This window comes from Lottia gigantea (genome assembly GCF_000327385.1).
Source record: "Lottia gigantea unplaced genomic scaffold LOTGIsca_154, whole genome shotgun sequence".
Lineage (NCBI taxonomy): Eukaryota > Metazoa > Mollusca > Gastropoda > Lottiidae > Lottia > Lottia gigantea.
Genome location: NW_008707862.1, coordinates 445,279 through 458,511, shown reverse-complemented (window position 1 = coordinate 458,511; position 13,233 = coordinate 445,279). Strand labels below are relative to the sequence as shown.

The 13,233-nt window shown below is 33.7% G+C and overlaps 2 protein-coding genes across 2 annotated transcripts in view; one reads left to right on the top strand and one right to left on the bottom strand.

Annotated features, from left to right (window-relative positions):
- LOTGIDRAFT_238605 (hypothetical protein) overlaps positions 1 to 4,871 on the top strand; it is a 13,734-nt gene extending 8,863 nt beyond the window's left edge. The window contains exons 12-18 of the mRNA XM_009050755.1: positions 561 to 865; positions 1,394 to 1,630; positions 2,050 to 2,294; positions 2,650 to 2,693; positions 3,230 to 3,386; positions 3,990 to 4,145; positions 4,516 to 4,871. Of these exons, the coding sequence (XP_009049003.1) occupies positions 561 to 865; positions 1,394 to 1,630; positions 2,050 to 2,294; positions 2,650 to 2,693; positions 3,230 to 3,386; positions 3,990 to 4,145; positions 4,516 to 4,679 (1,308 nt within the window). The 3' untranslated portion in view covers positions 4,680 to 4,871. The remainder of the gene's footprint in view (positions 1 to 560; positions 866 to 1,393; positions 1,631 to 2,049; positions 2,295 to 2,649; positions 2,694 to 3,229; positions 3,387 to 3,989; positions 4,146 to 4,515) is intronic.
- Positions 4,872 to 7,105: 2,234 nt separating this feature from the next.
- Positions 7,106 to 13,194, bottom strand: LOTGIDRAFT_200906 (hypothetical protein; the record flags this gene model as incomplete). The annotated part of the gene is made up of 9 exons (XM_009050754.1): positions 7,106 to 7,906; positions 8,768 to 8,868; positions 9,384 to 9,459; positions 10,084 to 10,137; positions 10,386 to 10,558; positions 10,718 to 10,750; positions 11,375 to 11,559; positions 12,317 to 12,482; positions 13,119 to 13,194. The coding sequence occupies 9 exons, from the start codon at positions 13,192 to 13,194 to the stop codon at positions 7,562 to 7,564; spliced, it is 1,209 nt and encodes a 402-aa protein (XP_009049002.1). The 3' UTR covers positions 7,106 to 7,561.
- Positions 13,195 to 13,233: the final 39 nt, after the last annotated feature.

Genomic DNA, 13,233 nt, shown 5'->3' with positions numbered 1-13,233 from the left:
TTAGTTTTTCTTCAATCCAATATTCTCATTTAGTTTTTCTTCAATCCAATATTTTCATTTAGTTTTTCTTCAATCCAATATTTTCATTTAGTTTTTCTTCAATCCAATATTCTCATTTAGTTTTTCTTCAATCCAATATTCTCATTTAGTTTTTCTTCAATCCAATATTCTCATTTAGTTTTTCTTCAATCCAATATTTTCATTTAGTTTTTCTTCAATCCAATATTTTCATTTAGTTTTTCTTCAATCCAATATTCTCATTTAGTTTTTCTTCAATCCAATATTCTCATTTAGTTTTTCTTCAATCCAATATTTTCATTTAGTTTTTCTTCAATCCAATATTCTCATTTAGTTTTTCTTCAATCCAATATTTTCATTTAGTTTTTCTTCAATCCAATATTCTCATTTAGTTTTTCTTCAATCCAATATTTTCATTTAGTTTTTCTTCAATCCAATATTCTCATTTAGTTTTTCTTCAATCCAATATTCTCATTTAGTTTTCTTCATGAACAAAAGACGAAGCCTCAAATCTAATTTAAGAAACTATTTATTTTTTCCAGCCTGTAAAGAAGAGCAAAGAAAAGAAAGCACTGGTGGAGGCTGAAGATATTCAACCAGAGCAGACTAATTGGTACACAGAAGTCTTAGAACTGAGGCAGAAAGCTGATGAATACAGAAAACGTGGACAAGGCTCCCATTTCTCACGAGCTCATTTAGCTCAATTACTGGCCAGACAGACTGAATTGTGGGATTGTGAAACATGTAGTACAACTGAAGCCAGTACCATCTCAGCATTGTCATTGGAAACAGGGTCATCACCTGCTGGTCTGGCTGAAAGACCACCTCAAAGACCACCACGGCTAGAGTAAGTTGTTCTCAAGATTTATGTTGTTTGGGAAAATACATCTCATGATTTCATTCAGTCTGATATAGGCATCTTGATGTGTGACATGTTGATGTGTGACATGTTGGAGGATACTATAAATTTAGGTGTTGTTCCTTGTGCATGCATATTGGAAATTGGTTTTAGTTAAAATTTGTCTCATAGCTTACCGTATATTTCCGAATATAATGCGCACCTGTGTATAATGCGCGGCCCTTCCTTTTCCCATTAAAATCAGGAAAAATCCATTTACCCGTGTATAATGAGCACCCCTTGTTTACGGTACCTAGCTTTTCTACATTTTTTTTGTATCCTGGCTAAAATTTCCCTTTTTACACACTGCATGGTGTTTCCGGTCTCGAATAGTCCAATCAGTCCAATCAAACTTTATTTCATATTTTTATTGTGTTTGAGGTTGTTTTCTGTGAAAAGCACCAAATGATAATAGTTTATATTTTGTGTTTCCAACATCTTTTGCAATCAGAATTATTATAAACTTGCTTCTTTCAGGTTGAATGAAAAGAATTTAGAAAGAAAGAGTAGAATTCAGGACAGAAAATTGAAGAAATTTAGTGATCTTGATTCTACTAAAGCCACAATAGCTGAAACTCCAGCCCCTTCTGTAAATGGTGGAAATGAGCGCCGTACATATAAACCTAGATATACTCAGGATTCTAGAGGTCGAACACGTCAAGTTAAAACAGCATGGCAGTATGATGAACCTGAAGAAATTTATAATGGAGATAGGTAGGTCTGGTTATTAGAAACAAGAAATATCCGTGGATTTCGTTTTTTTGAGGATGAGCTGTAGCACAGTCAGTTAGAGTGTTGCATTGACATTGTATATTTTTCTTTTGAAAGTCTGATGGCCTTAACCTTAGCCTTAGTGTAAATGAAATAAAACATCATATACCCTGATCAAGTAATAAAATTAAAAGCGTTTGGGGTTGAAAGGGAAAAATAATTCATTTTTCACAGTTGAAAATAGGTATTGATAGAAGGATCCTCGTAAACTTAAGTTGTTATCCTTTTCAAAATGGTTGTTTATTTTCTTTGGGTCTTGGATTCTGAAGATATTTTTTTCACCTGCTGGTCTCTGGCTAGTCCAATAGGGTGCTGAAGAGCAGGCTGTAAAACTCTTTTTAATAAAATTCTGTAAATTGTAGTGCTGAAGTCGATGAAGAAGTTGAAACACCTGTTGATGAAGACTACAGTAATAATAACTATCGTAGAGGGGGGAGACTACCAACTCCACACTTACAGAAACAAGATCGTCCAGTCTCTCGCCATCATTTTGATTTAACAACACCATCAGTAGGGGGCGCTCTATTATCTTCGCCACCTAGTGTCAGAAGTCTACCTGCTAAAACTAGGCTATCTCGAACCCAACCAATTCCTCCTTATGATCAAGGTAGACAACTCATATTGGAAAGTTCCTTCATAAATATCTCAAACTAGGAATTTTACTCACTATTTCTATATATATCTGTTCAATACCACAGAATATCTTAAAATGACGGTTTAAAATGGATTTGAAGACTCAAATTTCGATGGTGAGCTGTGAACACTATTAGTGATTGGCTTGATTTAAAAATTACATTTCTAAAACTAAAATTTGATTGGTCAAAAATAGTGACGCACTGGTCTCTTTAATATCAATGTGAAGTTTAAACACATTGCAATAAATTTAATTCCAGTTTCCCATTTTGTATCAGAGCTAGGTTTTAAGGAAATATTTCTTTTATTTTATGTATCTATCTTTGTAGATTTAAATGAAGATGACGAAGAAGAAGCAAGAATGATTGGAAAGGTAGGCCTGTAGTTTCATAAACAAAATAACAGACCATAATGCATCACTCTAACAATTGCAGAAAACTGAAAAAGTCTCTTTGAATTGATTTAGTGGAAATGGCATGCTTCATGATTAACTTTAGGAAAAAGTGCAAGTATAAGCCACAAATGACTTTCACCCTTGTAAATATGTCTGAGAAACTTATAGAGAGGTGTCTCTCCGAAGACCAGGGCTGTTGATTTATTTTTTTGTCAACCAGACTTTTTTCAACGACCTGTCTATAATATACCGGTAGCAGTAGTGAAGCCCACTTGAGGCTGGGGTCTGAATATTTAGCATTTAGAGGGCTTAATTTTCACTTAAAAATAAGACATTTTAGAACCCTAAGAGGGGGATGGGGGAGATTGGGGCATGCCCAAATGGCCTAAATAAGTGATGCAACTGTTCATAGTTCACATTAGTTCCGAAAATTGTAAAAAATCCATAGAAAATGATTCTTATTAATGTAAAATGTCATGTCATCAACAATCCTTTTTATACCTTGTAACTTGCAGACGTACAATTTGATTAAAAATACACCAAAACCAACGTATGGCCTTCCTTCGAGAGATACTCATTATTTATTGGACGAGGAGGCATCAACTGATAGACCAATGAGAACACAGTTTTTACAAACTGAAGTCTTTGATGATGGCGATACAGAAAGTACAGGTACGTTTATTTTGGATCAAAAATTCCAGGACAGCCTTATCTTTTTTGGATTTCAACTGTCAAAGATTCTTGAACGTGCATATACCAGAGAGTGGTTTATTGTCCCATCCATCGACTAGGGTAAAACGCACCTGTCTCATGATGGTCTAAACCCAGCTCGCGTTTCTATTTAGAGGATTTCCTCAATTTTTACGCCGGTGAATTTTTTTTTTTTTTTTTTTTTTAATTAAACCACTTAAAAATTTTGTTTAAGGGATAAAAAAATTTCTTTACAGAAAATGGCTTCCAAACGGGTCTTAAAATGCTAAAATCTCTTCAGCTTCATGATGTGATGCCTCTTGTACCCTGCATGGGAACCTATAGTGTCCTTGACCTTCAGCTGATATTTTCCGTTCCCTCTATTTTTAAAATTTCTTGCTGGGATCCTTGCTTTTATGTAATCTTCTCTCAACCTGCATCACTGACAGGGGGAAATTTCTGCAGATATATCTCTACGCCATGGTCAAACCATTAAGCTTTAGACTAGCAAGCAAGCTCAAACAAAAAAATAAAATAGTCCATTTTGTTTTGATGGAGAAATATAACTAGTTGATTTACTTTCAGTCACAGAAGGTGAGATCCAGACCACACAACCTAAAATTGTTGATGAACCTAGGTATAAAAGACAAAGCCCGTCAGCACCGGCCATGGATCCTATATATGAAAATTTTGGTCAGACCTACAATAAGGCTTATGTTCCTCCAATCTACTCATATAATGGTGAGAAAAGTTTGTTTGAATTTGATATTAAGAGTGGGATTTAGGTTAAAACAAGCTAAGGTTATTCAGTTGAATTGAAATGAACCAGATTCGAGCTTAGTCGGAGAGGAAATGCACTGCAGAAAATTTTGCCAGGACAGCAGCATAAGTTTTTCCTCTTTTGGATTTTCAATTGTTAAGGGATCTTTAACATGCACAGCCTGTGGCACATAGAGCCTCATCTCATCTGAAAGACATTTTTTGTCTCATGGCGTCACTAATCGCGAATTATGCCATTTGGAATGGTGCAAATGGATGCTCTCAATGACCCAAACCAACCAACACTTGCTAGTTACTTATTGTACTGACTAATTAATCTAATAATTTTCAGATGTAGAGAATTACTATCGAGATGATGATGACAATGAAAGTGTTCTATCGTTATCAGTCAGGTCTATAGCCTCGAGCTGTTCTTACGCCTCGGAAATACTGGAACGTTCCAAAGATAGGCGTGATAACTTCTGGAATAACAACACACGGGTACCAACTAAATAGATCTCTAATCATCTTCCACCAAAATCAGGTCCAGATCCCTCAACCAAATAGATGTGGGGTTTCAAGCTCAAATCTAAATCTGTAATTTATTTATATCCCCAAATTGTAATTTCTGTTGGGGATGTTGTTAATGAATCACATGTGTGTTTAACCTTCTTGAACACCTTCTGTCACTCTGCAACTTGGTTTCTCAACTCCTCTTTGATTGAATATTTCTTATACATTTTCACAATGTAAACAAATTTTCAAGGCAGCATGGAACTTATTCTATGAAATCTGAGTTCTGTTTATATTTTTATTTATAATCAATTTCCATCATGTATATAAAAATCATCAGGTCTATCAGAGAGTTGAAAAGGAATTGAATGTCAAGATAAAATTTTAAAATTTTATAATCAAAAGGAATATGGAGGTTTTTGTGAATTAAATCACTTTTGTTTGATTGTAAATCCGTCCAAGGATGTAAGGAGGGAAATAGTTATACATACTACATCACCCAGGTTTTCTGTTGTCTAGTTATTGACCATTTTGAGAATTTCAATTTAATGATCATTCTTAAATTCCTTTAATTTAAGGCTAGCGCAAACTTACGGATTTCTAGACGCCATGTTGGTCTGGCCAGCTCTACAACAAAATCAGTAGTGATCGGGAGATATTTGGAATGTTTGATGGAAAGACGTCCTGACGTGCCTTTCCCCAATAAATTGTCTTGACCTAGTTAAATGTCAACCAATAGAGTTACATGTATCACGTGCTCACTTCTGGTTTCTAGTGGTTTACAGTAGCTCTACGGGAAAGCAGTCACCCCAGTTATTTATAAATTGATAAGTGTGCGCCGACTTATTTGGCACTGTTGAAAAATATTATGACGTATATGTAAATGTGCACCAGCCTTTAAGGATATTATTTTATGGTAGCATATAACTGTGATAAGGCACAATGTATCTTTTAAGTTGTAATTCTGTTAGATGATCTTGGATATAGTCACTCATGTTTTTAGTTGTTTGTTTATGAATTTGTCTTTTAACCATTGAAATATTGTGTCCAAGGACCATATTGTTTGAGCACAAGCCAAGAAAGTTGACAATTTGTATCAGAGCTGAACAAATTCTACGCTTGCTTGCTTGCCAAGTCTTTTTAACAAATGATGAATCTGAATTCGTTTTACCGGTAGTTTGATTTGTGTTACATTTTGTTTTGTTTCTGAAAAATACAAAGATTTGTTAGTATCAATTGTGTTTTTGGAATATTCTATTGTTTTGTTTTTGCATTATCTTCTTTTTTTTTCTTAAAGAGAATGTAAAGAGGTTTTCAAATTTTTTTTATGTTTTTAAGGAATTCCGATAGCATCAATTTGCACCATTCCAATTTTTCAATCATATGTCTGTGATTCCTGCAATTTCACTAAAACTAAGTGTTTGATGAAGTCACTAATCCAAAAATATGTATAACATAAGGCCTTTGTGATTAGTGACGTCATCAAACACTTACTTTTAGAGGAATTGCAGGAACTAAAGACGTCTGATTGAAAATTGGAATGGTGCAAATTTTAACTATCAGTGTCCTGGATAAACACAAAAATATAGAAAACCTTTTTTACAATCCCTTTAATGCTTTTTTATTAACCAGATATACAGCTATATTGAAAAGGAAAACTATTTAAACTTAAATCAGAGGTGTTATTTCAGCTATGATTATTTCATGTATTTAGTGTCCATCTATTCCAGTATTGTTTAACACACCTAGAAATATATATTAAGATATGTAACTATTTATAGAATAATGGAGTGCTTAGTTTTGTTATTTGATACTTATTTTGTAAAATATATTAGAAAGAAACAAACAACATCTAGTTATTTCATTCCCATAGTAAACTGCATCTTCACAATGTTGAGTTATTACGAATAAGTCACCTTTCACCTTGCAAACAATCCAAGCAAATCGCTGCATTCCTAGAAGAAAGTCAAGGTATAAGATGAAGTTCGTAATAGCTTGACATTGTGAAGATGAGTGAACTAGTGATTATAGGGTTAACCAACTGTATGAGTTATTTTATAAATAACATTAAGTCTGTGTAATTCTGATCTCTTCCACAAATGCAAAGGGCAAGGCAAGACAATTCTGTCAATCGAAAATCTCGACCAAAGAATGGCCAAATCGGGAGTAAAAGTTGTATAGTAGTCGACTCCTCAAAGGAGAAGTACCTTCAGGTGTTTCAAATAGAGTAATAATGGTCTGTTTCACGCAGGAAATTGTTTGAAGTTTTGTTATATCACAGCATATTTTATTATGAATAATTACAATTTATAACATTAAAATCACCAGACCTTAAAAACTAAAGGCCAAATGATCTTTACCCTAAAATGTGACTTTAAAGGTGGCCTTTGTTGAGGTCTGCTTGTTTTTGGATTCATGGCATCACCCATCAGTAAGTTGGAAAGGGATGCAGAATGCAATCCATGTTCACTGAAAAAATAGGTGAAAACAGAATTCACAATGGCAGAGAAAGGAATAGCAAGTTAAATTTTTACATTTCAAATTCCAAATTGTTGACACCAAGAATTGAAACAACCTGAACAGAACAGAAATCATCAATCAAGTGCCACCAATGTGTCACTACCCCACTTCCTTGACTACCAGCAACACTGTGAATATATCACATTCAAAATTATACTTTTCTCCTCCATTTTGAATTGCTATTTTTTTGGCTTAAGTGGAATTCTAAATGTACAGTTGATTCCATGAATCCTGAACATATGCAGAATTCATCAATCAAGCAGCCCTTATTAGTTGCCATAAGCTTTCCACGATTCTTAATCACTTCAGTCATATTTCAACACACAAGAATATATTTGAATTCTAGCTATATCTACTGTGTTTAATCAAGTGAATTCGTGAGGAAGATCCATATAGTCTTTATAATTTAAGGTAAAAAGAGAGGGTCCTCTACGAATAATCCTGGCACTGCCTAGACACTCCTCTTTATCATAAAACACCGCAAACTGACCCACACACAGAGCTCTCATTGGTCGTTCAAGAGACACTATTAAACCGTTTCCACCAGTTAGGGTACAAGTACATTTTATCACTGGATGACTGTGTTGATATCGAAAGTCACAATCAAACATCTGATCTTTATAAAGGTGTACAGGTGGAGCTCGAATCCAGTGTGGCTGCTCTGTGAAAATCGTCTGGTAAAATAAAGATGGGTGTTTGGTGCCTGGAGCCTGCAAAAAATAAGGTAATGTCAAATAAATAAATTTGTGCACATCTGGGACTGATTTAAAACATAAGCAGACGCAGTCCACCATGTTTTTGGGTAGTTGCTATCTCTAATGACATATCATGAACTTCAAAGAATAAGTCATCTATCCAAAAATATCATTTGAACCAGCTGTCTTTTGGTGCAGATAATCTGACAAAGATTGCCAAGAGGATTGGCCAAAGATCAGTTTGTACATTAGACTGTGTCATGAGAACCCAACTGATTGTTTTTGTATAATCGAGCAACGGTATTTCTGCTCATCAAATTCAAAACAACCAAATGCAATCCCACTTCCTTTTAAGGTAATTCAAAGGGACATTCCCTTTTTTTTGTAAGTCGAAAATTTTTTTTCTCAAATTTGTGAAAACTATAAACCAAAATCTATAGAAATGTATCCCATAACATATCTGAAAGTTTTAACTAAAATATATCCAGCCATCAATATTTTAACGCCAAAATTTTACTTTACTTTGCAAGCTGTTAGAAAACTACTGCACGGATTTGAGTAAAATAAACTCCTAATTGTAGAGAAATATGTCTGATCAAGTTTGATCAAGGAAATACATAGATATAAATAGCATACTTTAGAAACATTTTCAGGTATAATTTACAGCTTTTTGATAATAAAAATGTTTTACAAAAAAAGCAGAATGCCCCTTTAAGATGAAAAGATAATCACAAATAACTTTGCTCGACTATGAGTCTATGACTATAATGATCATTTGCCTTGCTGTTATCAAACTCATTCAGCTTTTGTTACTTACTCAGCCACATTATTTTTACCAATTGGATTTTCATAAAGTTTAAAAATGGAATGACTTACGACAAGAATATCATTGGTTGAAATTTTAAAATCTGCTACAAAATAACGTTTATCAATTCCACCAATACAAGCACGTTGTCCTATAGTCCAGTAATGAAAGCCTACAATAAATATTGACTTCAAATAACAAATTAATCTTCTTTCTCAGTCTAATAAAAACATCTTTCGTATTTATTTTATATAGTATAGCCACTTCAGTTAGGGTCTAACAACAGCCTTCTTGAACGTTCATCATATTAACCTTTTGACCTAACTTGATGACATCTGCTTTAATCAATCAAATTTCTACCCTCTCCAGCGCTGGTATTTTTTTACTAGGTCAAAAGGTTAATTTGACACCTATTCAAGAGGGCTGTTGTTAGATCCTTACTGAAGTGGCTAAATTTTCAAGGTATTTTAAAGATATCAGACACCTGTGATTGTTGCAATTCCACTGAAATTGCTAATAACATGTAAGGGCCTTTGCAATCTTCAAAAAAAAAGTAGTTTTAGTGGAGTTTCAAGAACTACAGCCATCTGACTAGAAATGTGAAAATCGAAAAGTAGCCTCTTTACTAACAATCCCTGTAACCTATTCTATTGATGAGAGGTTTGGTTATAAAATGTAACAACAGACTGTACCAACCTTTGTGTTCTCCCACTATTTTACCAGTAACAATATCTATAAAATTTCCTTTTTTCTGTTCAATGTACTGCCAAAAAAATTAAAGTTCTTATGAAACATAACATTTGTAATAATCATTTTCTTGCTGTGTGTGATATTTTGACAGTAAATAATCTTCAGGCATTGGCTCAGTGAGTTAGGCGCTTGCTTGCTAACCTGAAGGTCCAGGGTTCAATCCCAGCATAGGTTGAGACAACTCCTTCTGATTTTTCAACCTGGTTTCCCCCGTCAGTGATGCAGGTAAGTGGGGCTTACATGGAAAAAGCGTCTAGTCGTTCTGATGGGACAATAAACCAAGGCCCTGTGTGCTACAGGCTGTGCACGTTACAGATCCCTTGACAGTTGGAAATCAAAAAAGAGCAGGCTAATGCCTCTGTCCTGGCAAAATTTCCCTTATTGTACTCTGCATGGCGTTGCTCGTCTTTATTAGCCCACATGGTGTAGAAAAATAGGAAGTAAAACTCATTCTAATTTCTTCAGGCAGTTCAATTATTCTATTGTAATAATTTTCACCTTTGTTTGTAAGAAAAAAAAAATTGCCATGAGTCCTTTAAAAATTAACTGGTACACTGTACTCCATTTTGACTTATTCTAATTTCGAGACTTGTGTTAACTATTTTTAGTTTATGAACACTAATCAAATAATATATACCTCTTCTATAAAACTTTGAAAATTTCTTGATCCAATAAAACAAATTCCCATACTCTATAAAAAATTGAACAAAACTTTAACTGTGAAGAAAATTCTGCAAAAAAAACCCTGATATACTTAGCACAATTTGTCTCATTTTTACAAGCGGGTAGATTAGTGCAGGTGAAACTGAAATCATAGAAATGGCTGAGACAGAAGGCCTTCCCAGTTACCCATGTTAGAATGGAAGAGTAAACGTAGAATTTCAAAAGTCAACACCAGGAAGAATTTTCTTTTGAGAAAAGTTTAAAAATGTTATTCACCTCTTTTTTCTGTACTATATGTTCTAAGCCAGCAGCGACAGCCATTTTACGCACAAATGTTTTATTGATTTCACCCACAGGAAATATTGTCTTCTGCAACGCTGACTGTTTTATCTGACTCAAGAAAAATGTCTGATCTTTTAAAACATCTTCAGCAGTTAATAATTTTACTCCTAGAAAAGAACAAAAATTTTAACAATGGACTGATTTCTTGACATTTTTTCATCACGAACAACCTCGATCCTTTTACAGCTGGGTTGAATGAAATAATATGGAGAGATGACTTAATCAAGGTTGGCTTTTGGATGCCAACCGAGATGAGAACCCACGACCATCATTTGTTTTGAGTTTACCACGCAAATGACCTTAAGTAAAAATTCCAATACTCTCACTATGTTCCAACCTGTCTTCACGTAAAAGAAAGACAAAAAATCTGGAATTATATTTGTTTTATGCCACATTAGACAAACTGCAAATGACAAAGATTGCTAAAAATTAGATTTATCAGCCATTTTATCAAAAACTGTATCATTTCAGATTTGGGCACAAGAAACACCCACAAAAAACAACGAGATACTCCACTTGTTTCATTGATAGAATGGTGTCAAACTGAGAGATGACTCTTAAATGCAGCGGGCTCGTGATTGACACTCAAAACCTTTCAAACTTCAAAGAGACAGTAGTTTTTGACCAATCATATCTTAGTCTCAGAAACATGAATTTTTTAGCTAAGCTAATCTGTAATTGTGTCCATCTTCGAAATTTGAGCCTTTAAATCCATGTTTGTCCAGAATTATCTACATTTGAAAGTTAAAAAGACGAGTTGTCTTTTCTTGAGACACTATAATATACAAAAAGACATCTATCGAAATAGGAAAAGAAATTCTTAGTTTGAAATATTTTTGAAGGCTTCGAGACTCAAATCAACCCCCTAAACTGGCACATCTTTCGATTTAATCAAATATAGAAAAAAAGTGACCACAAGTTACCTTTTTTCTTGTCTACTAGATGTAAATCGAAACCCACGTCTGTTCTAGCGTAATGTCCTGTTGCTATGGCATCACAGTTTAGCTTTTCTAAAGCATATTTTAGAAACATGTTGAATTTTAGATACTTATTACATAATATATCAGGATTGGGTGTTCTACCATTCTCATACTCAAATAACATCTCACTGAAATAATACAACAAGATTTCACTGAAATAATACAACAAGATTTATACAACAAGATTTCATTGAAAAAAATACAACAAGATTTCATTGAAAAAAATACAACAAGATTTCACTGAAATAATACAACAAGATTTATACAACAAGATTTCATTGAAAAAAATACAACAAGATTTCATTGAAAAAAATACAACAAGATTTCACTGAAATAATACAACAAGATTTCACTGAAATAATACAACAAGATTTATACAACAAGATTTCATTGAAATAATACAACAAGATTTCACTGAAATAATACAACAAGATTTCACAGAAATAATACAAACATCATTCACTGAAATAATACAACAAGATTTCACTGAAATAATACAACAAGATTTCACTGAAATAATACAACAAGATTTCACTGAAATAATACAACAAGATTTCACTGAAATAATACAACAAGATTTCACAGAAATAATACAAACATCATTCACTGAAATAATACAACAACATTTCACTGAAATGTTACAATAACATTTCACTGAAATGTTACAATAACATCTCACTGAAATAATACAAACATCATTCACTGAAATAATACAAACATCATTTCACTGAAATAATACAATCAGCATTTCACTGAAATAATACGATAACATTTCATTCAAAATATACACCTCACTGAAAATATTAGTGTGACCTTGGCCAGTGCTTTTATAGGAGAGTGTTAATTCAATGGATTAGTGTATATCTTTAGCTATCCACTACCTACCTAAACACTTGATTCCAATATTCTTTTACAAAATTCACTTCATGTAGAGGGATATTCAGCTTTTTACAGACAAATTCTGCATCTTGTAAGTCAATATCTGGTTGACAGATACCTTTCTCATTTACTGTGTCCCAGTTTCTCATAAATACTCCTATCACTTCAAAACCTACGACACAAAAATTGATTAATTAACTTATCATACATTAATGATGAGCGGACTTTCTGTACAGGAGGCATAGTTAACAAACTCATTAAGCACAATTACATTGGAGATGGTTGTTGAAGCTTTTAAGTGTGCCTTTAAGGGACAGATGTAGCATTTCCAGGGGTAAATCATACCTTGGTGTCAGAAATGTGAATCGTCCTGCAAAACTAATCAGTAATAATGTTCACAGCTCACTGTCGAAATTTGAGCCTTCAAATCCAAATGTATCCATAATTATCTATGTTTGATAGTTACTTTAACTGGTCGTTATTTATTTCGAGTATCTGTTGATGATGTCATGTGTTCACAGTAGACTCAGTAATCCTGTCCGACTTCATCTACGCACAGCTGCGATGGAAGATGTCTTGGCGTTCAACTTTCGAATGTACCACAAATTTCATAGAGAAAGCTTCAAAGGGTATTAGCCCTTGAATACTTGTCATGCATACTAATTGAATTTTAAGCCTCTTGCCATGAGTACAATGTGGCGTTATTAAGATTCGTGATAAATCTCTTCACCTCATGTCTCATGAGTCTCCTGTCAGACTCAAGAGTTTGACTTTGAGTTAGTGTTTCAGACAATCACTATTTTCTAACCTTGTTTCTTCAGAATTAACGCACTAACAGCGCTGTCAACTCCACCAGAGACTCCTAATGCCACTCTTCTCAACATTCTTAAGGATTTACCATCAATTTTATGGAAACGTTTGCA